The sequence below is a fragment of the Rattus rattus genome, chromosome 2, assembly GCF_011064425.1.
Source record: "Rattus rattus isolate New Zealand chromosome 2, Rrattus_CSIRO_v1, whole genome shotgun sequence".
Taxonomy (NCBI): domain Eukaryota; kingdom Metazoa; phylum Chordata; class Mammalia; order Rodentia; family Muridae; genus Rattus; species Rattus rattus.
The window spans coordinates 186702583-186725056 of NC_046155.1; the positions used below are offsets into that span (position 1 = coordinate 186702583).

At 47.4% G+C, this 22474-nt stretch overlaps 1 protein-coding gene across 1 annotated transcript in view; it reads right to left on the minus strand.

The window, feature by feature from the left end:
* Rps6ka2 (ribosomal protein S6 kinase A2) overlaps positions 1-22474 on the minus strand; it is a 144612-nt gene that overhangs the window by 18349 nt on the left and 103789 nt on the right. Inside the window, exons 11-14 of the mRNA XM_032894681.1 lie at positions 21996-22060; positions 9076-9178; positions 2614-2744; positions 1661-1786 (exon numbers count right to left, since the gene is read on the minus strand). Of these exons, the coding sequence (XP_032750572.1) occupies positions 1661-1786; positions 2614-2744; positions 9076-9178; positions 21996-22060 (425 nt within the window). The remainder of the gene's footprint in view (positions 1-1660; positions 1787-2613; positions 2745-9075; positions 9179-21995; positions 22061-22474) is intronic.

Sequence of the window (22474 nt, forward strand, 5' to 3'; positions counted from 1 at the left end):
TTCCTCCCTCAACCCTCCCCTTCGTAGGCAGGCCGAATGGGGAGAACTCATCAGGAGGGCTTTTAAGTTGATCCTGTACGTTTAAACACTCCTATTTGAGAAATCCAAGGTCAGTTTGTCAAAAGACCACAGATTCCTGAGATGTTTGGCTGGAAGGTTTTGGTTTTGGTTTTGCTTTGTTTTTTTCTGGGCTGACGAATGCCTGAGAAACCTGGGGTAGACGGCCGGTGAAGATGCACGGTTTTTAGAGAACGTGCTTTTGAGAAATGTCCACTGTCAAGAAACAGCACAGGAGGCGAGATACCCTGTGCAGTTCATGTGCTGTGCACCCTTTTCAGAGCCTGGAAAATCACCATGGCTTGGACTTTGTCTCTTAAGTCTTTAATGGTGTGTGTGTGTGTGTGTGTGTGTGTGTGTGTGTGTGTGTGTGTGTGTGTGTGTGTGTGTGTGTGTGTGTGTGTGTCTGTGTGTCTGTGTGAGTGTAGTGTGAGTGTGTGTGTGTGAGTGACTGTGTGTATGTATGAGTGTGTATATATGTGTGTGTATATATACGTGTACATGTACGTGTACATGTGGGTGCATACACGCCACAGCACAGGTATGGAGGCAGAAAACAGCCTCAGGCCTTAGGCCTCTCCTTTGACCTTGTCTGAAACAGTCTCTTCTCATTGTTTGCCAAAGCACAGGCCGTGCTCGCTGGCCCGGTCAATCCTGGGGATTCTCCTGTGTCTGCCTCCCATCTCGGCTAGGAGCACTGTACTACAGATGTGGGCTGCACACCGGGTTTTACGTGGAGACTTGAAGTCAGGTCCACGTGTTCTGCATCAAGTGTTCTAGCCACTGAACCATCTCTCCAAAACCCATGTCTCCAGTGTTAGGACAAGTGGTGAAGGTTAAGCCTCACGGTTGTGTAGAGAGAATGTGTGTGCATTCGTGTATGTCACACTCTGACTTCAGAAGAAAGCTTTATAGAAAACCCTAGAAATCAGCATTTTGGATTCTTAGGTCCAATATTTAATCTAGGAACAGGTACGGAGCTGAAAATTATTATGGAGAACTTAGTATATGGGATTATAGGTGTCAGTCTATACTATACACTGCTTCTGGTGGGCGGAGTAAAGCCCGAGCCCTCTCTTCTATTCTATATTGCTATTTACTTCTTGGATCATTTTTCCACAGCTATGTCTTTTCTTCTTTCCTTCCCCCCACCCCCACCGCCACATTTTCCTTCCTTTGATGAACACTATTCCTGTTTGCTCAATCCTATCTTCTTGGATACGGGGCTCTGGGGCTGTTACTCTTGGCATATGTTAATCACTTAGTTACTAAAGATGAATGGTTCCATGTGGAACATAACTGAAATATTTATGATTTGAAAAGAATTGTTTGGGTCCTCTGAGATAGGATCTTGCTACATAGGCCAGGCTCTCCTGGGACACTCAGCTCCCCTGCCTCAGTTTCCTGAGCGTTTTGGTTGTGACCGTGTGCCACCACTCCAGCTTGAAAAAAAATTTTTTAAATGGGTGACCTCGTATCAAACTAAACTGAAGTCTATCACGTCAGACCTTAGAAGCTGCAGGCCTATGCCTGCTCAGCACCCAGGTTCCTGCTGGAGTTGCTGCCCAGCCGGGTCACCATACATCCGAGTTCCTCAGCTCACCTTCACGGCGTACTCGGCATCCGTGGCTTTGTGTACACACCGCTTGCACACTGAGTAGGAGCCCACCCCGATGTCCTCCTTGATCTCGTAGCCATCAGTGAAGTGGATATTGTTCCCATGTAACTGCTGCAGGGAGGCCAAGACAGGGACAGTTACCAGCCTTTCACACGGGTACACACACGTGCAACAGAAACAAGAACTTGCTCGCTTGGGGAAACTGAGACTCCCTCGTCCAAGGTCCCAGAGCTATGCATACATTGCTCTTGATATTCAGACACATAGACATTACTTGTCCACTGGGCACTCATTTTTCTCCCAAAGATCTGTGGAGGTGAGACTCTGGTAGTGACAAGGCAGAAGCCCTGGAATGCGGCTGGAGCGCTCGCTGTCTGCAGAGTATCCACACAAAGCACCAACCCTTGAACAGCTGAGTCGCAAGCCAGTTCTGGCCTGTGTGTACAGTCCCCACTCATCCACTCCTGAGGACAAAAGCCCCGTGAACCATAACCACATGGGGGATGAAGGCCAGGAAGATTGAATGCCATCTAATTATGATGAAGGAGACATCAAGTGCTCGAGCGAGCTTACTCCTAATCCTTCTGGATTCTCTGAATTCTAGTTATAGCCATGTAATGACAGAAGTCTAAATAATGCCCTCACTGGCCTCCCAGTGAACGACATAGAACCCATAGCTCACACAGAGAAAATCCCCAAATCTGTCCCAAGAGGCCACGGGCCCAGGTATCCATGGTGATCCTCACCTCAAGACCTTTTTATTTCTTTTTAGAAATAAGTGTGTTCAGACCACCAGGAAGATCACCACAGTAACAATAACATCTAGGGCCAGCGGATGTCTGCCATTAACCCACTGCTGGCTCCCAACACTGAGCTGATAAAAGTCCAAGGCCAGGCATCAAGGCTGTGAACTGAGCTCCTGGGGCGATCAGACTTACCTGCACAATCGGGTGAATGGGGGCCTTGGGTACGTCTTGCTGTGAAGGCTCCTGGACCAGGCTGGAGGCCACAAAGCTGAACCCCCTGAACAGGTGGTGGGCGTTTGCACTTGGGGGGACACCAGGAGAGTCTGCAGATGAGCAAGGCACTTCATGAGATCCAAGTGAGCCAGAGCAAAATAATGGCTTGTGCACGTGATTACATAAGGATCATATGTGCTGGAGAAGGGACGTATGCAGAGAGAGGTAGAAGCACATGGCCTACTCCAGGTGCTGCCAAGAGTCTGACTGGGCAAACACACACAACCCAGACGTTCTCGGATGATCATGGATCACATGCTGTAAGGTTACTGACTTCGGAGGTTACTAAATTTTCCTCAACACAATCTACCAACCCCCAACTCCAGAGCAAGACAAAAAGCCGCCAGAATTTCTAGGTGGGGTTACCAGAAGGCACCACCTTTCTGGACTAGGCAAGTGCTATGTGAATAAAGGCAATCAGAAACCTCAAGAGTTCCCCTGCTCCATGTTCACCTGTAGCCCCTACCTCTGTGCAAGGCCCAGCCCACAGCCAGCACAGCCCCTTCCACAGCTGCATGGCTCTATGCCAAGGCTACACCACTCTGACCCTCAAGGATACATGGCCAAAATTGTCACTGCCCATGGTCCAGAGGTCAAATGTGAGGAGTGATTTTTTTTTTCTGCACTGTGATTTTCTAAGTTCACGAAGCCTGCTCAGAGCATGACTGTTAGCACATGGTTCCCCCCCCACAGGTTCACCATTAGATAACGCAAGGTACGTGACTGCCCGGCATCTACCTGTACTGTATATGACAGACAAGAATGGGCAAGCCACCCCCATGGGTACTGTGTTAGAGACACACAGGCTCTCAGATGAGGGGACACGTGCTTATTTAAACGCAGTGGCACTGTCTGGAGAAGGGATCTGAAGAAGGAAAAGTTAGCAACCACATCTGCCAAAGGAGATGAAGGGAGGAACATGAACCGGCACAGCCTCTTGGAAGAGGAGAGATGGGCAGGGGCCCCTGCGCCATCAATGGCACATGCCCTCTGAAAGCCAGCCTACATGTAGGAATGTAGTCCTTAGAATTACTTTCAAAAGTGCAGTGAGTATAGAGAAATGTTGTCTTTACCATTCTTTGTGACAGCAAAAACAATGACAAAAAAACAAACAAAAAACACCAAAGCCAGCCCATACGCCACTGTTAAAGATGTCACAGCCACATTAGTAACAGTCTGCCCATATCAGAATCTTTATTGCTGGATAGTGCTGGTAAGGATGATGATGGTGACGATATGAGGATTGGGGTGTGCGTGTGCGTGCGTGTGTGTGCGTGAGTGCGTATGTGTGCGTGCATGTGTGGAGGCCAGAGGTTAATATTAGGTGTCTCCCTTGACCACTCTCCATATTACTATTTTGGAGACAGGTTCTCTCATTGAACTTTGAGTTTATTTTATTTATTCATTGACGCCGACTGGGCACGAAACTCTAGGGACCTATTTGTCTCTGTTTCCTCAGTTCTGGGGATTACAGATGTAGTGCCTTACCTGACTTTAATTTATTTGCGTGTGTGTGTGTGTGTGTGTGTGTGTGTGTGTGTGTGTGTGTGTGAGACAGACAGACAGACAGACAGACAGACAGACAGACAGAGCAAGAGCAGGCATGTTGTGGTAGCCTGAGAACTTTCAGCTCCTCTGTTCTCCCCTTGTGTCTCTCTTGCTTCTGACACATTATATACACTCCAGGCTGTCTGGCCGCTGCCGTTTGAGTATGAAATGTCTCCCATAGGCTCATGTGTTTGAACACTTGGTGCTCACCTGGTCTGTTTGAGAAGGAAAAAGAACTTCTAAAGGAGTCCTGCTGGAGGAAATACATCACTGGGGGCAGGCCTTGAGGTTTTGTAGCCTCTCTGCTTCCAGGCTGCTGATACAATGCATAGGGCTAGCCTCAGCTGATACAATGCATCAGGCTAGCTTCAGCTGATACAATGCATCAGGCTAGCCTCAGCTGATACAATGCATTGGGCTAGCCTCATGTTCTTGTCATCACATGTTCTGTGTTCTGTGTCATTACAGACTATGACCTTCTTAAACTGTGAGTGAAACAAACGCCCTCTCTTAGGTTGCGTTTAAAAGGGTGTTTCAGCACATCAGCAGAGGTAAATAATACAGCACTAGTCCAGGACCTCAGGGCACTTCTCCTATCTCTGACGCCCATAAGAATGCTGGGATTACAGGCACCAGCACCACATCCAGCTTCCTGTGGGCTTCTAGAGACCAAACTCGTTACAGCCTTGTGCAACAAGGATTTCTACCCTCCGAGCCATCCCACTGACCCCTGTGGTGGGCATTTTAGGTGAGTGAGTACTCAGGAACTGAATTCAGGTTTGCACTTGAGTCATCCCCATCCCTTAAGTGATCGTTCTAGGAAGGCGGGCAACCATATCTGAGATAGGAGTATGATCCTAACAGTGTAAAAGTGAAAACAGAAAAACAAAGACACCAGTCAAGTATGGTGGTATCCTCCTGTCAGAGTGTCAGCTTGGGAGGCTGAGGCAGGAAGATCACAAGCTCAAGGCTAGCCTGGGCTACAAACAAGACTTGACTCAAGAAAATAACAGAAAAAAACACCACCAAAACCCATAAATAAGATATTAAAAAGAAAAAGACATGAGACAGACAGGCAGGCAGACAGACAGACAGGCAGGCAGGCAGGCAGGCAAACAGAAGAAAGGGAGACAGAGAAAGGATGTTATGAAATGAAAAAGAGAACTTGCTCTCTAGCAGTGAAAATTCAGGTTGTATATCTAATATATTTATATATTAGAAGCACATGAAATATGTAATATGTAAGAAATCCCATATCAGGATATTTAAATAAAATATATAATTGATCTATTAATCAATATATAAAATATAACATGAATTTTTTCTTACAAGTATAAGTGACAATTGAAAAACACATACTACATTAAGCATCTCAAGACATTTGCATATTCCAGAGGCGTTTATCCTGGGGCGGCAGAAGCTTCTGCCTTTCTGCTTGTGCCCGTCTTCCTCTTCCAATCCTGTACTTTGACATAAAGAAAATGGTTGGGAGGGGGATAGGAGGGGGAAGTACTTGTGGAGGAAATGGAGTTTTTGTTCCTTCATGTTCTGCTTCAGGTACAGGGTTACGAGGGATTCGCAGCCCAGTGGCAAAAGGGTCTCTGATCCCAGGCAGGGCCCGGCTGTAGACAGATGGAGATACTCCACATGTGCTTTATTGGAGCACAGATGCTAGCACGTCATATAGGACAGGAAGCTTCCTGGATACGTGCTCATCTTAAGACTCCTGGACAGAAAGGGAGCAGACGCAAGACTCGTCTTGCAAGGAGGCTCAGACTCCCACATAGATAGATACTAATGTGACCCTGAATTAATGTGACCAGAGCTGGCTGCTTGGAAATAAACCCCAAACGTGCTAGACTGGGGAAGCTTAGTTACAAGGAGACCATGGCAGTGCTGTTTTTAGAACGTGAAGTTATGCACAGCGAGACGCCCAGGGGCAGCCGGCAATTTAATGGAGACAGGCTCCTTCCCTCAACATGGGCCCTATAGATGGATGGGCTCCGGCTCTGTCAGGCTCTTCTGGATTTTTCTTCTCCCAGCATGAGTCTAGCTGTGAGATCTGTTCTCCTGCCTTCTCTTAACACTAAGACACTGGACCAGAGGAACAAGAGTTTAACCATGGGTATGTTAATCTCAGGGATTTAGGCTTAAGGTTAAGAACTTGGGCGATTCTAGGAATTGACTGAGCCTGGCAGTGGTAAGGGTACAGACCACGGTCTGTTTATAGCACACTGGGTGTGCGTGCCTGTGCATGTGTGTAGGGAACAGGTCGCATTGACTCGAACGGATGCATTTTTAGGAGTGAGAAAATGCAGATCCAGTCAGCAATGCTTTCCAGCTAATAAAGATTCTCTCTGCTTAGAGCAAAGAAGTCAGCAGAGGCACAAGAATGGCCAGTCCGCCGAAGTGCAGAGGTCTTTATAAGAAGCTGGAGGGAGGAGATGGTATTTGCTTTCTGAGGCTGGATGGAGTGCAAATGGTAGGCAGCAGAGACAGAATTTAGAAAGCTTTATCCTCGGTGAAGAGATGGTTGAACGCCAGCGTAGTACATACAGAAGATCAAAATCACAAGTTAAAACTTAGAAAGTAAGCTTTTACAAGCAGAAACAACCTTTGGGAATACTCTGCCCAGTGGGACGCGTTTCCCAACCTTAGATCGCCAGGCCCCACTGAGCAGCTGACATGTGACCCAGAGGCATACATACGCTAGCTGGCTTCACTTTAACTGAGACTTCAGAAAGCCTACCACGAGAAAGACTCTCGGTGTGTCTATCCTGTCTCAGAATCCCACCCCTACGGTCCTCAACTTGGAGGTTACTCAGCTCTCCTGCTGGGAAAATCTTACCCTGATGTCGACATCGGAGCTGCTTCTCTGCACCTTTAGTGCTTCTGTTAGTGCCTCCCTAAAGGCTTGGAAGATATCTTAACTTAGCATCTGGACAAACCACACTACTAAGGAATACTATAAGCCAGTTCTAGGCACACGGTTGAATGTACCATGTCTGATGGGTCTTCCTTGGGCTCGTATTGAGATAAAACATCATTCTCTATGCACAGAAGGCTTAAGGGGCTTATTTAAGGCCACACCAGCCACCCAGGCTGGGGTTTAAATTCCCAATCGAATGCAGAGAGCACAGGCACCAGATCATCTGGAGCTGCCTGCATTGGTGGTGCCCTTGCTCTCAGGGGTGCAGCTTAGCTACCGCTGAGCATTTTTAACATGTAGCTTCCTTTACACAACGGACTCATGACTGGTGTTGTCCTTCCCAACAGGGCTGCTGCCATCCCCGTGGTCTTGGTGGAGTCTTCTCTGGTTCACAGGCCTCCCTCTCATGCAGAGACAACTGCTCTTGTGTTTGTTCTTCTGCAGCTCTGATGCAGGAGGATTTGTGAGCCACTCAGGTGCCTTCTGGGATCTGACATGCTGACCTCCACAGCTGAACAGAAGTCCTCCTATGTGGCCTGACTCATGCTGTCATGGACTGACCACACTGTGGCATCAGTAACGTGCAGCATGACAATCGTCATGGACACCCCTACCTCGGTCTCGCTGCTGACTACAGTTTTGGTCTTGCCTGGGGACGAGTGGGACCCAGAGGTCAGAGAGAGCCACCTGTGTGCTAACTGTCGGGAGCTGCCTGCCCTGGATCAATGCATTGTTCTTCATGCCATGTTGCTCAAAGGGGACCTGCCCCAGGCCCAAGAGAAGTCCCCACAGCTCTGTCCATCATGACACTGGGGAGGGCACACCAGTCTCTCTGCCCAGCAGGGTGTGGATAAAGGCATTGCTCCGGAGCCTGTACCCATGGGAACGGGGTGGGTTCTCTATTCCACTCCTCCCGACTTGAGACTCGTGGTTGGTAATCTTGTTTTGCACTTAGTTTCCAACAACCATATGCCATTTCCTATTTGAAAGTAGTGTGGAATCCCAAAGAATCCATGCTCAGCTGTCAGCAGCTCCCTCAATGGCTGCCTAAACTTACTCTTGAGTCTAAGGGGGCTTAGCCACACCTTCATTGGAGTGGCTCCCACTAACCTACCCACAATCAACTGTGTTTGCAGACAGAGTCTTCATGGGAGAAGTCAAGGTTAACGGAGGTCAGGGAGTGGGCCTTCTTCCCACAGGACTCATGTCCTTACAGGAAGAGGAAGGGACGCCAACATGCTGCGGCTTTTCCCATCCACAGAAGAAAGGCCATGAGAGGACACAGTGACGTGGCCAACTATAAGACAGAGAGCTCTTACCAGAGACAGACCTTGCGTGCAAACTCTGCAAAAGGCTCCTGCACCGTGACACAACAAATACCCCTTGCTAAGCCACCCTCTGGGGTTACTCTGTCATGATAGTCAAAGGCAATTACAGCATGTAAGAAAATGGTAAACCAGAATGCTAATGTTTAAAGGGACTGACCAGTTATGAGGGTCACGACACAGACTCCAGAGATCTCACACGTTGTGAAGCTTAGTTTCTGTGCTGGGATGTATCAAACAGGCCCCCAGCTTTCACGGAAATAATACACTTAGTTGATAAGCCCAGGGACCTAAAGATAGCCACCTTCTTCCATATATTAGAGATGTGAACTACCTGTTTCCTTTCTGTGTCTTGCTTGTGTGTTCCTGGGAGGGCTGTCACTGCCTTGCATCTCTGATTGCTTCTGAAGTGGGTGTCACACAGGGATAGTGAGAATTGGTTCTGCCCCCAATACCTTACTGCTAAGCACAGATCATGAACACCGAATGCGACTGACAGTTTTTCCCTAAGGGAGCATCCTTCACAAAGCCTACTGGAGTTGGGTGGGGTCAGCCCAGCCGAGAAGAACCAACACACACCTGTGGGGGTCCTTGCAGTAAACTCAGGGTCAAAGTGGAAGGTGTCCTCGGGCCTTCCCACTGCTGGCTTGAAGGGCGGCTTGATTTCCTTGCGGTACAGCTTCTGCAGAGAGAACGAGACAGACATTAAGACCAGACTACTGAGAGCACAGAGACCAGAGGCCACAGGAGCTCTCACACTTCCAAGATGTACAATGAGGTGCAATACAGATTCTGTTACTACATCCTGCTGCGTCATAAGAGACCGTGAATACAGTGTGGAAATTATATACTAAATGTGAATTACAAAAGGCAGAGTCGGAGGTTTGAAGGTTTGAGGCCTGCTGGACACTCTTCAGTTTAGGGCAATGGTTTTCTAATTTGTTTTTGGCTATAGGATTTTATTTTTTTATATATATTTTTTTATTATTATTAACTTGAGTATTTCTTATATACATTTCGAGTGTTATTCCCTTTCCCGGTTTCCGGGCAAACATCCCCCTCCCCCTTCCCCTTCCTTATGGGTGTTCCCCTCCCAACCCTCCCCCCCTTGCTTCCCTCTCCCCAACAGTCTAGTTCACTGGGGGTTCAGTCTTAGCAGGACCCAGGGCTTCCCCTTCCACTGGTGCTCTTACTAGGATATTCATTGCTACCTATGAGGTCAGAGTCCAGGGTCAGTCCATGTATAGTCTTTGGGTAGTGGCTTAGTCCCTGGAAGCTCTGTTTGGTTGGCATTGCTGTTCTTATGGGGTTGCAAGCCCCTTCAAGCTCTTCCAGTTCTTTCCTCTAATTCCTTAAACGGGGTCCTGTTCTCAGTTCAGTGGTTTCCTGCTGGCATACGCCTCTGTATTTGCTGTATTCTGGCTGTGTCTCTCAGGAGGCGATATGCATTCACTTTTTGATCATCCGTCTTGAGTTTCATTTGTTCTAGGCATCTAGGGTAATTAGAGCATTTGGGCTAATAGCCACTTATCAATGAGTACATACCATGTATGTCTTTCTGTGATTGGTTAGCTCACTCAGGATGATATTTTCCAGTTCCAACCATTTGCCCTACGAATTTCATAAAGTCATTGTTTTTGATAGCTGAGTAATATTCCATTGTGTAGATGTACCACATTTTCTGTATCCATTCCTCTGTTGAAGGGCATCTGGGTTCTTTCCAGCTTCTGTCTATTATAAATAAGGCTGCGATGAACATAGTGGAGCACGTGTCTTTTTTATATGTTGGGGCATCTTTTGGGTATATGCCCAGGAGAGGTATAGCTGGATCCTCAGGCAGTTCAATGTCCAATTTTCTGAGGAACCTCCAGACTGATTTCCAGAATGGTTGTAGCAATCTGCAACCCCACCAACAATGGAGGAATGTTCCCCTTTCTCTACATCCTCGCCAGCATTTGCTGTCACCTGAGTTTTTGATCTTAGCCATTCTCACTGGTGTGAGGTGAAATCTCAGGGTTGTTTTGATTTGCATTTCCCTTATGACTAACGATGTTGAACATTTCTTTAGGTGTTTCTCGGCCATTTGGTATTCCTCAGCTGTGAATTCTTTGTTTAGCTCTGAACCCCATTTTTTAATAGGGTTATTTGTCTCCCTGCGGTCTAACTTCTTGAGTTCTTTGTATATTTTGGATATAAGCCCTCTATCTGTTGTAGGATTGGTAAAGATCTTTTCCCAATCTGTTGGTTGTCGTTTGTCCTAACCACAGTGTCCTTTGCCTTACAGAAGCTTTGCAGTTTTATGAGATCCCATTTGTGATTCTTGATCTTAAAGCATAAGCCATTGGTGTTTTGTTCAGGAAATTTTTTTCCAGTGCCCATGTGTTCCAAATGCTTCCCTAGTTTTTCTTCTATTAGTTTGAGTGTATCTGGTTTGATGAGGATGTCCTTTATCCACTTGGACTTAAGCTTTGTACAGGGTGATAAGCATGGATCGATCTGCATTCTTCTACATGTTGACCTCCAGTTGAACCAGCACCATTTGCTGAAAATGCTATCTTTTTTTTTCCATTGGATGGTTTTGGCTCCTTTGTCAAAATCAAGTGCCCATAGGTGTGTGGGTTCATTTCTGGGTCTTCAATTCTGTTCCATTGGTCTATCTGTCTGTCTCTGTACCAATACCATGCAGTTTTTATCACTATTGCTCTATAATACTGCTTGAGTTCTGGGATAGTGATTCCCCCTGAAGTCCTTTTACTGTTGAGGATAGTTTTAGCTATCCTGGGTTTTTTGTTATTCCAGATGAATTTGCAAATTGTTCTGTCTAACTCTTTGAAGAATTGGATTGGTATTTTGATGGGGATTGCATTGAATCTGTAGATCGCTTTTGGTAGAATGGCCATTTTTACTATATTAATCCTGCCAATCCATGAGCATGGGAGATCTTTCCATCTTCTGAGATCTTCTTCAATTTCTTTCTTCAGAGTCTTGAAGTTCTTATTGTACAGATCTTTCCCTTGCTTGGTTAAAGTCACACCGAGGTACTTTATATTATTTGGGTCTATTATGAAGGGTGTCATTTCCCTAATTTCTTCCTCGGCCTGTTTCTCTTTTGTGTAGAGGAAGGCTACTGATTTATTTGAGTTAATTTTATACCCAGCCACATTGCTGAAGTTGTCTATCAGCTTTAGTAGTTCTCTGGTGGAACTTTTGGGATCACTTAAATATACTATCATATCATCTGCAAATAGTGATATTTTGACTTCTTCTTTTCGATCTGTATCCCCTTGACCTCCTTTTGTTGTCTGATTGCTCTGGCTAGAACTTCAAGAACTATATTGAATAAGTAGGGAGAGAGTGGGCAGCCTTGTCTAGTCCCTGATTTTAGTGGGATTGCTTCAAGTTTCTCTCCATTTAGTTTAATGTTAGCAACTGGTTTGCTGTATATGGCTTTTACTATGTTTAGGTATGGGCCTTGAATTCCTATTCTTTCCAGGACTTTTATCATGAAGGGGTGTTGAATTTTGTCAAATGCTTTCTCAGCATCTAATGAAATGATCATGTGGTTTTGCTCTTTCAGTTTGTTTATATAATGGATCACGTTGATGGTTTTCCAGTATATTAAACCATCCCTGCATGCCTGGGATGAAGCCTACTTGATCATGGTGGATGATTGTTTTGATGTGCTCTTGGATTCGGTTTGCCAGAATTTTATTGAGTATTTTTTTCGATATTCATAAGGGAAATTGGTCTGAAGTTCTCTTTCTTTGTTGGGTCTTTGTGTGGTTTAGGTCTAAGAGTAATTGTGGCTTCATAGAAGGAATTCGGTAGTGCTCCATCTGTTTCAATTTTGTGGAATAGTTTGGATAATATTGGTACGAGGTCTTCTATGAAGGTCTGATAGAATTCTGCACTAAACCCGTCTGGACCTGGGCTCTTTTTGGTTGGGAGACCTTTAATGACTTCTTCTATTTCCTTAGGAGTTATGGGGTTGTTTAACTGGTTTATCTGTTCCTGATTTAACTTCGGTACCTGGTATCTGTCTAGGAAATTGTCCATTTCCTGTAGATTTTCAAGTTTTGTTGAATATAGGCTTTTATAGTAAGATCTGATGATTTTTTGAATTTCCTCTGAATCTGTAGTTATGTCTCCCTTTTCATTTCTGATTTTGTTAATTTGGACACACTCTCTGTGTCCTCTCGTTAGTCTGGCTAAGGTTTATCTATCTTGTTGATTTTCTCAAAGAACCAACTTTTGGTTCTGTTGATTCTTTCTATGGTCCTTTTTTTTCTACTTGGTTGATTTCAGCTCTGAGTTTGATTATATCCTGCCTTCTACTCCTCCTGGGTGTATTTGCTTCTTTTTGTTCTAGAGCTTTTAGGTGTGCTGTCAAGCTGCTGACATATGCTCTTTCCTGTTTCTTTCTGCAGGCACTCAGCACTATGAGTTTTCCTCTTAGCACAGCTTTCATTGTGTCCCATAAGTTTGGGTATGTTGTACCTTCCTTTTCATTAAATTCTAAAAAGTCTTTAATTTCTTTCTTTATTTCTTCCTTGAACAGGTTATCATTGAGTAGAGCATTGTTCAATTTCCACGTATATGTGGGCATTCTTCCCTTATTGTTATTGAAGACCAGTTTTAGGCCGTTGGTGGTCTGATAGCATGGGATTATTTCTATCTTTCTGTACCTGTTGAGGCCCATTTTTGACCAATTATATGGTCAATTTTGGAGAAAAGTGCCATGAGGAGCTGAGAAGAAGGTATATCCTTTTACTTTAGGATAGAATGTTCTATAAATATCCGTTAAGTCCATTTGGCTCATGACTTCTCTTAGTCTGTCTACATCTCTGTTTAATTTCTGTTTCCATGATCTGTCCATTGATGAGAGTGGGGTGTTGAAATCTCCCACTATTATTGTGTGAGGTGCAATGTGTGTTTTGAGCTTTAGTAAGGTATGTAGGTGCCCTTGTATTTGGGGCATAGATATTTAGGATTGAGAGTTCATCTTGGTGGATTTTTCCTTTGATGAATATGAAGTGTCCTTCCTTATCTTTTTTGATGACTTTTAGTTGAAAATTGATTTTATCTGATATTAGAATGGCTACTCAGCTTGCTTCTTCTGACCATTTGCTTGGAAAGTTGTTTTCCAGCCTTTCACTCTGAGGTAGTGTCTGTCTTTGTCTCTGAGGTGTGTTTCCTGTAGGCAGCAGAATGCAGGGTCCTCGTTCGTATCCAGTTTGTTAATCTATGTCTTTTTTATTGGAGAGTTGAGGCCATTGATGTTGAGAGATATTAAGGAATAGTGATTATTGCTTCCGGTTGTATTCATATTTGGATGTGAGGTTATGTTTGTGTGCTTTTCTTCTCTTTGTTTTGTTGCCAAGACGATTAGTTTCTTGCTTCTTCTAGGGTATAGCTTGCCTCCTTATGTTGGGCCTTACCATTTATTATCCTTTGTAGTGCTGGATTTGTAGAAAGATATTGTGTAAATTTGGTTTTGTCATGGAATATCTTGGTTTCTCCATCTATGTTGATTGAGAGTTTTGCAGGATACAGTAACCTGGGCTGGCATTTGTGTTCTCTTAGGGTCTGTATGACATCAGTCCAGGATCTTCTGGCCTTCATAGTTTCTGGCGAAAAGTCTGGTGTGATTCTGATAGGTCTGCCTTTATATGTTACTTGGCCTTTTTCCCTTACTGCTTTTAATATTCTTTCTTTATTTTGTGCGTTTGGTGTTTTGACTATTATGTGACGGGAGGTGTTTCTTTTCTGGTCCAATCTATTTGGAGTTCTGTAGGCTTCTTGTATGCCTATGGGTATCTCTTTTTTTAGGTTAGGGATGTTTTCTTCTATGATTTTGTTGAAGATATTTACTGGTCCTTTTTGAGCTGGGAGTCTTCACTCTCTTCTATACCTATTATCCTTAGGTTTGATCTTCTCATTGAGTCCTGGATTTCCTGTATGTTTTGGACCAGTAGCTTTTTCCGCTTTTTGCATTATCTTTGACAGTTGAGTCAATGATTTCTATGGAATCTTCTGCTCCTGAGATTCTCTCTTCCATCTCTTGTATTCTGTTGGTGAAGCTTGTATCTACAGCTCCTTGTCTCTTCTTTTGGTTTTCTATATCCAGGGTTGTTTCCATGTGTTCTTTCTTGATTGCTTCTATTTCCATTTTTAATTCCTTCCTGTGTTTGATTGTGTTTTCCTGGAATTCTTTCAGGGATTTTGTGTCTCCTCTCTATGGGCTTCTACTTGTTTATTTATGTTTTCCTGGAATTCTTTCAGGGATTTTTGTGTCTCCTCTCTATGGGCTTCTCCTTGTTTATTTATGTTTTCCTGGAATTCTTTCAGGCATTTTTACGATTCCTCTCTGTAGGCTTCTACTTGTTCTCTATGGGAGTTCTTCACGTCTTTCTTGAAGTCCTCCAGTATCATGGTCAAATATGATTTTGAAACTAGATCTTGCTTTTCTGGTGTGTTTGGATATTCCATGTTTGTTTTGATGGGAGAATTGGGCTCCGATGGTGCCAGGTAGTCTTGGTTTCTGTTGCTTGGGTTCCTGCGCTTGCCTCTCGCCATCAGATTATCTCTAGTGTTACTTTGTTCTGCTATTTCTGACAGTGGCTAAACTGTCCTATAAGCCTGTGTGTCAGGAGTGCTGTAGACCTGTTTTCCTGTTTTCTTTCTGCCAGTTATCGGGACAGAGTGTTCTGCTTTCGGGTGTGTAGTTTTTCCTCTCTACAGGTCTTCAGCTGTTCCTGTGGACCTGTGTCTTGAGTTCACCAGGCAAGTCACTTGCAGCAGAAAAGTTGGTCTTACCTGTGGACTCGAGGCTCAAGTTCGCTTGCGGGGTGCTGCCCACGGGCTCCCCGCTGCGGCAGCAACCAGGAAGATCTGCGCCGCCCCTTCCGGGAGGTTCCGTGCACCAGGGTTCCAGATATCTTTTGGTGTTTTCCTCTGGGCTCAGTACTGTGTGCAGCGTGCAGTCTCTTCTGGTTTCCCAGGCGTGTCCGCCTCTCTGAAGGTTTAGCTCTCCCTCCCACGGGATTTGGGTGCAGAGAACTGTTTATCCGGTCGGTCCCTTCAGGTGCGGTGTCTCAGACGCAGTGGACCTGCTGCTCCTGGGCCCTCCTCTACGGGTACCCAGAGGCCGTTAACAGTTTCCTCCTGGGCCAGGGATGTGGGCAGGGGTGGGCAGCGTTGGTGGTCTCCTCCGCTCTGCTGCCTCAGGAGTGCCCGCCCGACCAGGCGGCGAGAACTCCCCTCCAGGGGGCCTGGGAGCAGAGAGCTGCTGAGGGCAGGGACTGGCTATAGGATTTTTATCTCCAAGAAAACATTACAGGTGAGCCGTGCACACTGAACACACTGAAGGCTGTGGGATTGTGGGAACCGAGGCACAGAACACCCCTTGCTCACATAGCCCTTCCTAGTGCGCAGGTTGTTGGCAAGACACAGACGTCCAGGGTGGGTCCCTCTCAGACCTGCTGCTGGAACCTGCTTCTGAAACGTGTTTGCCATCCTCTTTAGAGACAATACTGGAAGATGGAATTCAAGAACAGTGCATCTGGAAGGTAGCTGTGGTAGACAATATGGATGGTGAAGAAATCAGGGGACTGAGGGAGAGACTGGCAAGAGGAAGGCGGTGTAAAGGAAGAGGAGGAGGCAGGAAGCACTGGGAGAGCTGAGCCTGAGGGCCACCTTGAGGATGAGTGATGTCATAGCACCATGGGAACAGAAGACAGCTGCCACCTCAGTGCTAGGAAGCATTGATGTGGGCAAAGCAGTCAGTGGGTCTGTTAACCTATGACGGGCCGGGCATTGCACAGGGAAACTGATGCTTCGGGAGCTCCCACTGTCTGAGAAGGCTTAACTTTACTTCCACACATTCTGACTCCAGGGACACTTTCTTGATCCCGATCCTTCTATCTGCTTTGGTCTAGCAGAGCAGGGGTCCATGCCTTGATGTTATGTAGGCAGAAACAGGGGTGACTGGAACACAGCACATAACGCAGCCAGGGTGCTGAGAGATCCTCAGTCAAGAGTGTCTCGGACAAATGGAGGGCACAGACAGGCCAGATGCTGTGCCTGCCGCGGGGCTCTGCTCAGCTACACTTTGTGCTTCACTCTGCATTATTCTCGGTTCACTTCTCTGCCCTTCATATGCCCCAGAGCCCAGTGCTGGAGCCACCAGTGGCCACTACTGAATGACCAGGGACCAAGACGGTCACACGTCGCATCTGTGTGCTATGAACACCAGGTCGGATAAGGCTTCCTGGCAATGTGTCCCCTCATGTTCCTTTTGAAGCCTGATCCAGTTATAAGAGAGGCAGCAGGAGGCACGCAAGAGAGTGGACAGAACATTTATCAAATGACAGACAGTCTTCCTGAGGGAGGGCCGTGCGCGTGTGTCACTCCTATGGCGGGACCGTCCATGATGGGTATTACTGCTGGCACCATGCCTTCCGTCCCAAGGTTGTCACGGCCTCTTCAGGGTTGGAGGCAGCAAGCTCTGGGCAGCCTGCACCCCACGCCCTGTAGGGCTCTCTGGAGCAGTTGCTCTGTGCTACAATGGCTTCCTAGAGACTTCTCATGACCTTAAGGGCAGTTCTGTGTCTGCTCTTGCTGCACTCGCATTCTGGAAGGTGCCAATATGCGCTCCTACAACACACAGCATAGCTTTGTTCCCCTGTGTCCACACGTGGGTGGCTCTGAGGTTTTGCCAAGGGTGACTGTGCTTTTGTTTTTTGAGTACAAATTACTGCGCATAGGTTGCTGTGAAACAGAGTGAAAGGAAGTTGGGGAGTGGAGAACGCTGTAGACTGGCCTTGAGGAAGAACGATACCTCTACAAGCCTGCCCAACCCGAGTGATGCTGCAAAGCTATCTGCATCTACAAAGTCCCAAGACAGAGGGACCATAGCCACATTCCTCATGTGGGGACTTTGGAGGGGTGAGCTCTCCTGGTGCATCCGCCACAGGAAGAAGTGGTGGAAATCCTCCTGTGGCAGTGGGAGCAAGAGCACATGATGACAACCCAGCTGAGGTCCAGTTAACAAACACTGTGCACACCACCTACAGTGAGTCACTACCCTCCCCCTGCTCCAGTCAGAGCACAGGACAGCCAAGAGTACCAACAGCATACTGTCACACACAGAGCCACCTCGGTGCTCAGTTTCTCTTTAGACTCCCCAGCTCACAAAGAAACAGATGATGTGCTGGGCCAGAATTGTAGAAAGCACCACGAGCATGTGTCACAGTTAACAGTGAATCGATGGCCTGCAGGCACATCTGCAGATCCTAATACTGATGGGCGGAGCTGTGACTGTGGACAGTGGTCTGGAAACAAGCGATCTGTCAGGTACGTCCACCCTGCCACACTGGGCTGAATCTGGTGCAGTACTGTTCTCTGCCCATCTGAGGGCCATTTCACCCTGGGTCGGCTTGCTAGAAGCTGGCTGGCTGGATACCAATGTGGACTGCCTTGCTAGCCCGTGAGGTCACCTTGTGTGTTTATTTTGGGTTTGTGCTAATCCTGAGCTCTCAGCATTGCCTCAGCCACCGGGGAAAAGTAAACACAGCTTACATTTGCCAGCCCCACCGTCCTCTGCACAAGCTTCCTGGTCTATAATTAACTTGTAATTTTTCACTTAGCTAGGTAGGTAGCAAGGGTGTTCAGAGGGCAGACCTGGGGCTGGCACTAATGTGCTGGGAGCAGAGGACAAGCAGAAAGGCCAGGTAAATCACAGGGAACTGCCACCCTCCACCTGCTCCAGCTAACACTGGTGACCCACACTCTGGATGGCATGCTTGCTCTGTGCCCGCAGGTCATCAAATCCCCAGGAGGCAGCTGGTGGAGGACAGGTGTTTACTTTTAAAGAGTAGAAATATATGCCGGTAGGTCTGGGGTCACAGAAGGCAGCGGAAAGCAAAATAAATGATTATTTTAACAGCTGCATCCTGAGGCTGCACCTGGATAACCTGTCGACAGGCATGCATTTGATGCCAGCAATGTCTTCTCCGTTGTCACCCTTAAATGTCCGTGCTGCCGAGGGGCACGGGAGGAGACCCTCTGGTGAAAGAGTCCTTGAGAACATAGGACTGTGGTTTTCAGTGATCTGAGCTGCTAACATCAGGAAGGTGCCCAGGACACATGTCTACAGACTTCCTAAAGCATGATGTGCATATATGTGTGTAGTGAGGTCAGGTTTGTCATGGCCCTGCCATGGACACACAGCGGTGGCACCTGGACCATTTGTGTGAGGAAGGACAGTTGAGACAGAACAATAGGTCAGATCAGACCAGCAAGACCTCTGCATTGGCTACCCAGGGTTCAGAGCCTGAACACAGTTCTTTCAGAAACCATTCACACCCATGCTCTATACTACAGGCACCTCCTTCCTTTCTCCCTTCCCCTTCTTCTCCTGGTTTCTTCCTACTTGCCCTCTCCCTGCTCTGTTTGCTCTGCACTGGATGCTCACACACTATGGCTGTCTGACATCAGACATCACTCCATCTCTCCAGGCTCTGGTGGGCACTCTGTCAAGGACAGGGTAAGAATAAACATGCGTGGTCCTGGTGACCCAGAAGGGCCTCTTTTAAAGCCAAATGAAATAAACCAAATGCCGAGACAAACAAGTCACACTTCCCCACCGTACTTCAGCTTGAATTACTTTCAAATGATACAGAAATAAATACCAGTCCCTAGTACAGAAACCCAATGTCAATGTTTGCACCCAGTTTGTTTCCCAGTAACAGAGGGGCAAGGCAAGCTCAGAGCCTGGTGCAGTCTATGGAAGGTGTATATGGCTGCAGAAAGGATCCCACAGGACTGGGCTTTACAGCACACACTAGGCCAGGCTTGGCCCAGTGCCGTGATTAGCTTTAACTGTCAATTTGACACAATCTAGACTCACAATCTAGGAAGGGAAGTCTCAGTGAGGGATTGTCTACCTTGGCTGGCCTATGGGCATGCCTGTGGGTGACTGTTTTAATTTAACTTAATTGATGTAGGAAGACTCAGGCCATTGTATGAGGCACCACTCGTTAGAAAGGGCGTCCTGAACCAGGCAAGCGAGTGACTACATTCTCTCTCCGTGCTTTTGACTGTAGATATAATGTGATCAGTTGCCTCAAGTTCCTGCTGCCTTGACCTCTGTAAGATTCTTTTTCTCCAGTTACTTCACCACCACAGAAACAGAAGAACACTGGGTTCCAGATCCATCTGCAGCTCAAATCCTAGGAACCTCATTTCACACTCATGACCACTGCCTGCTCTAGGATGTCCTTAGATGGTCACTCATCAAAGTTCCTTCTCAGTCAGATCCTCTGAAAGGGTGTACCCTGGGGGCCACAACCTGTGGGCACGGCCGGGTACAGCTACCAGGACTCCCTCCTCAAGCTACCCCCACCCCAGCGACTCTCTGCCCAGCCCACCCAACTCCGATTTGGCAACCCCCTTTCCCCTCCCCAGCAGGGTCTTTAGAAAGAGGGCAGAATATATCAGATAGGGAATTGGGGGGCTAATGCTCCTTCACAGACACCACCCTGGCCCTGAGAGAGACTTCAGGGACTCATCCCTGACTTCTTAACTGCCCTTCACTCACTCGGAGGCCCCTTTATCCTTCCTCCCTCCCTCCCCCTCCCTCACCATCCCCCTCTCTCAAAAGGAGCTTTCTGGTGGCTCCCTGGTCTGTTTAGAGACCTGGATCAAGTCCTTCAGGTCAGCTGTCATGACTTCCTTTGAGTCGCATTTGAGGCGAGGGACAGAAAGCATCACTCGTCACAAACCAATGATACTATGTGGCAGAATCAAAGCCAATGGGGCATGGGGGCAGAGGGTTCAGGCCAGGGTCAGGAGCCGAGGGTTCAGGCCAGGGTCAGGAGCAGAGGGCAGATTTCCTGCGGGGACACTGAAGAGAAATGGGGGCAGATAAAGTGAGGGGCTTGGGGGAGACAGGTCCAGGAAGATGGCTGGTGGGGAGAGTGGATCCCACTCTCCTCGGCCTTCTTTCTTTCAGGCTCCTTTCACACAACAGAAGCTCTGTGACGCACGCAGCACTGGGTTATTTGTTCACAGCTTCTCTCTCTCAGTGAGGGCACTGGATTCTCGAGGTACGGCTTAATCACATCATGTCTCTCCCCAGCCAGAGAAGCCCCATGTGCATGCTTGAATCACTGACTAGGGAATGACTCCTGGCGGAGAAACCAAGGTGTGTCCCCCGCCAGGCAGAGGATATGCCGCCCCTGAGGCTCGGTTTCCATACCCCTTATACTCTGCTGATCACCCCTAAGGGCAACATGAGGCCTGTCTGTGGGCCAGCTCCACAGTGGGGTGACTCCTCAGCTCACACAGCTCGAATGGGAGCTGTTGATGGACAGAGGGGGAGGTCTGGCCTTGCTTCTGCAAGGTCGCCTTTGGGTTTTGAGGAGGACAGTCTACAATTTTTTTTTTAATTCTACCCTTAGTAAGCCTTGCTCTTTTAAAAAAAATTATTTATTTTATGTATATGAATACATGGTAGCTGTCTTCAGACACACTAGAACAGGTCATCAGATCCCATTGCCAATGGTTGTGAGCCACCATGTGGTTGTTGGGATTTGAACTCAGGACCTCTGCAAGAGCAGTCAGTGCTGCTAACTGCTGAGCCATCTCTCCAGCCCCAACAGTCTAGGTTTTTTACACACTCTCTGAACACCTGCTGGAAGACACGGGTACCCTGACAGTCTGCCTACACCCCTTTGACCTTACCTGGGAGCAGAAACCTCCCTTGTTCAAATGAGTTCTATAATCAGAACTGCAGAGCCAGGGTTCAGAGACTCCCCAACTTGCTTGTTTTGGATAGGGTTCAGATAAGACGGGACTAGAGCTTCTGTGTGGGGAGTTTTAACCCTGTGCTCTCTGAGGTAAGACAACTGAGGACATAAGGGAAGGCAGGCAGCAGAGAGGAAACTTCACACATGATGTACATTTTGCTTTTGATTTCCCCTTTGTGTTTTGCAATACTGGGGACCTCATGTATGCTGGCCAAGAGCTCTGCCATGGAGCTGCCCCCAGCCTGATGCATGAACATTCTGTTAAAAAGCCCTCTGGGACTAACTTCAAATAATGCCACGTGTGAGGGTGTTGTACGACACAGCATGGATATCAGGAGGCACATGGATATCAGGAGGCGTGCCTCGGGAAAGGGGGAGAGCCCAGCAGGCTGTCAGACGCAAGTCAGCCCCGCAAGCTTGTCTGTCATTGGTGTGCCTTCCGCCTCAGCAGCAGCAAGATAAGAGATGCTACAGACCCAGTGGGCAGGGTGCTATCGAGGATGACAGATGCTCGCCAGTCTGCACCTCTCCGGGGAGACAGCTGTGCTGAGCGTGCTCGCTCACAGGTGGACAGTCTGCTGTCTCAGACTCTTAGTGTAGACAGAGGCCATGTGCACCAAGCAGCTGAATTAGTCCCTCCTCCCTCTCCTCGCCCTGTGTGTGTGGTGGAGAGCTCCACAAGCGACTTACATTCCAGTCTATGGTGACAAAGAACGGGTGACGTTTAATTTCCTCCACTCCGTCAACACCAGCACCTGTCACAACACAGCAGAGAATAAATGTCAGCACAGGTCCCAGGCCATGTGTCATCTCTGACTGCTGCTAATGCAGCTGTGGGATGGACAAGCGCCTGTTACCGGGAAAGCCCTGACTTGCTCTCTCTCTCTCTTTGAGTAGAAAATTTGAACTTGCCCATGGCCTTAGAGCCCAGGAGGCCCCCATTTGACTCCAGGCTTGTGATGCAGACACGGCCTCAAACGAAAGTAGTAAAGGAAAGGTGGGTGTTGGGTCCGGACTTCCTGCTCCAGGTATAGCATGTCTCCATGCCCAAGACAGGAGCAGGTGGCTGTCACGGTAACAGACCATGTTTACAACACCCAGAACACAGCATCAGGCCAGGTTCCCAGGACTTGACAAGGCACAGTGGGGTCAGAAGGTGCACCTGGCCA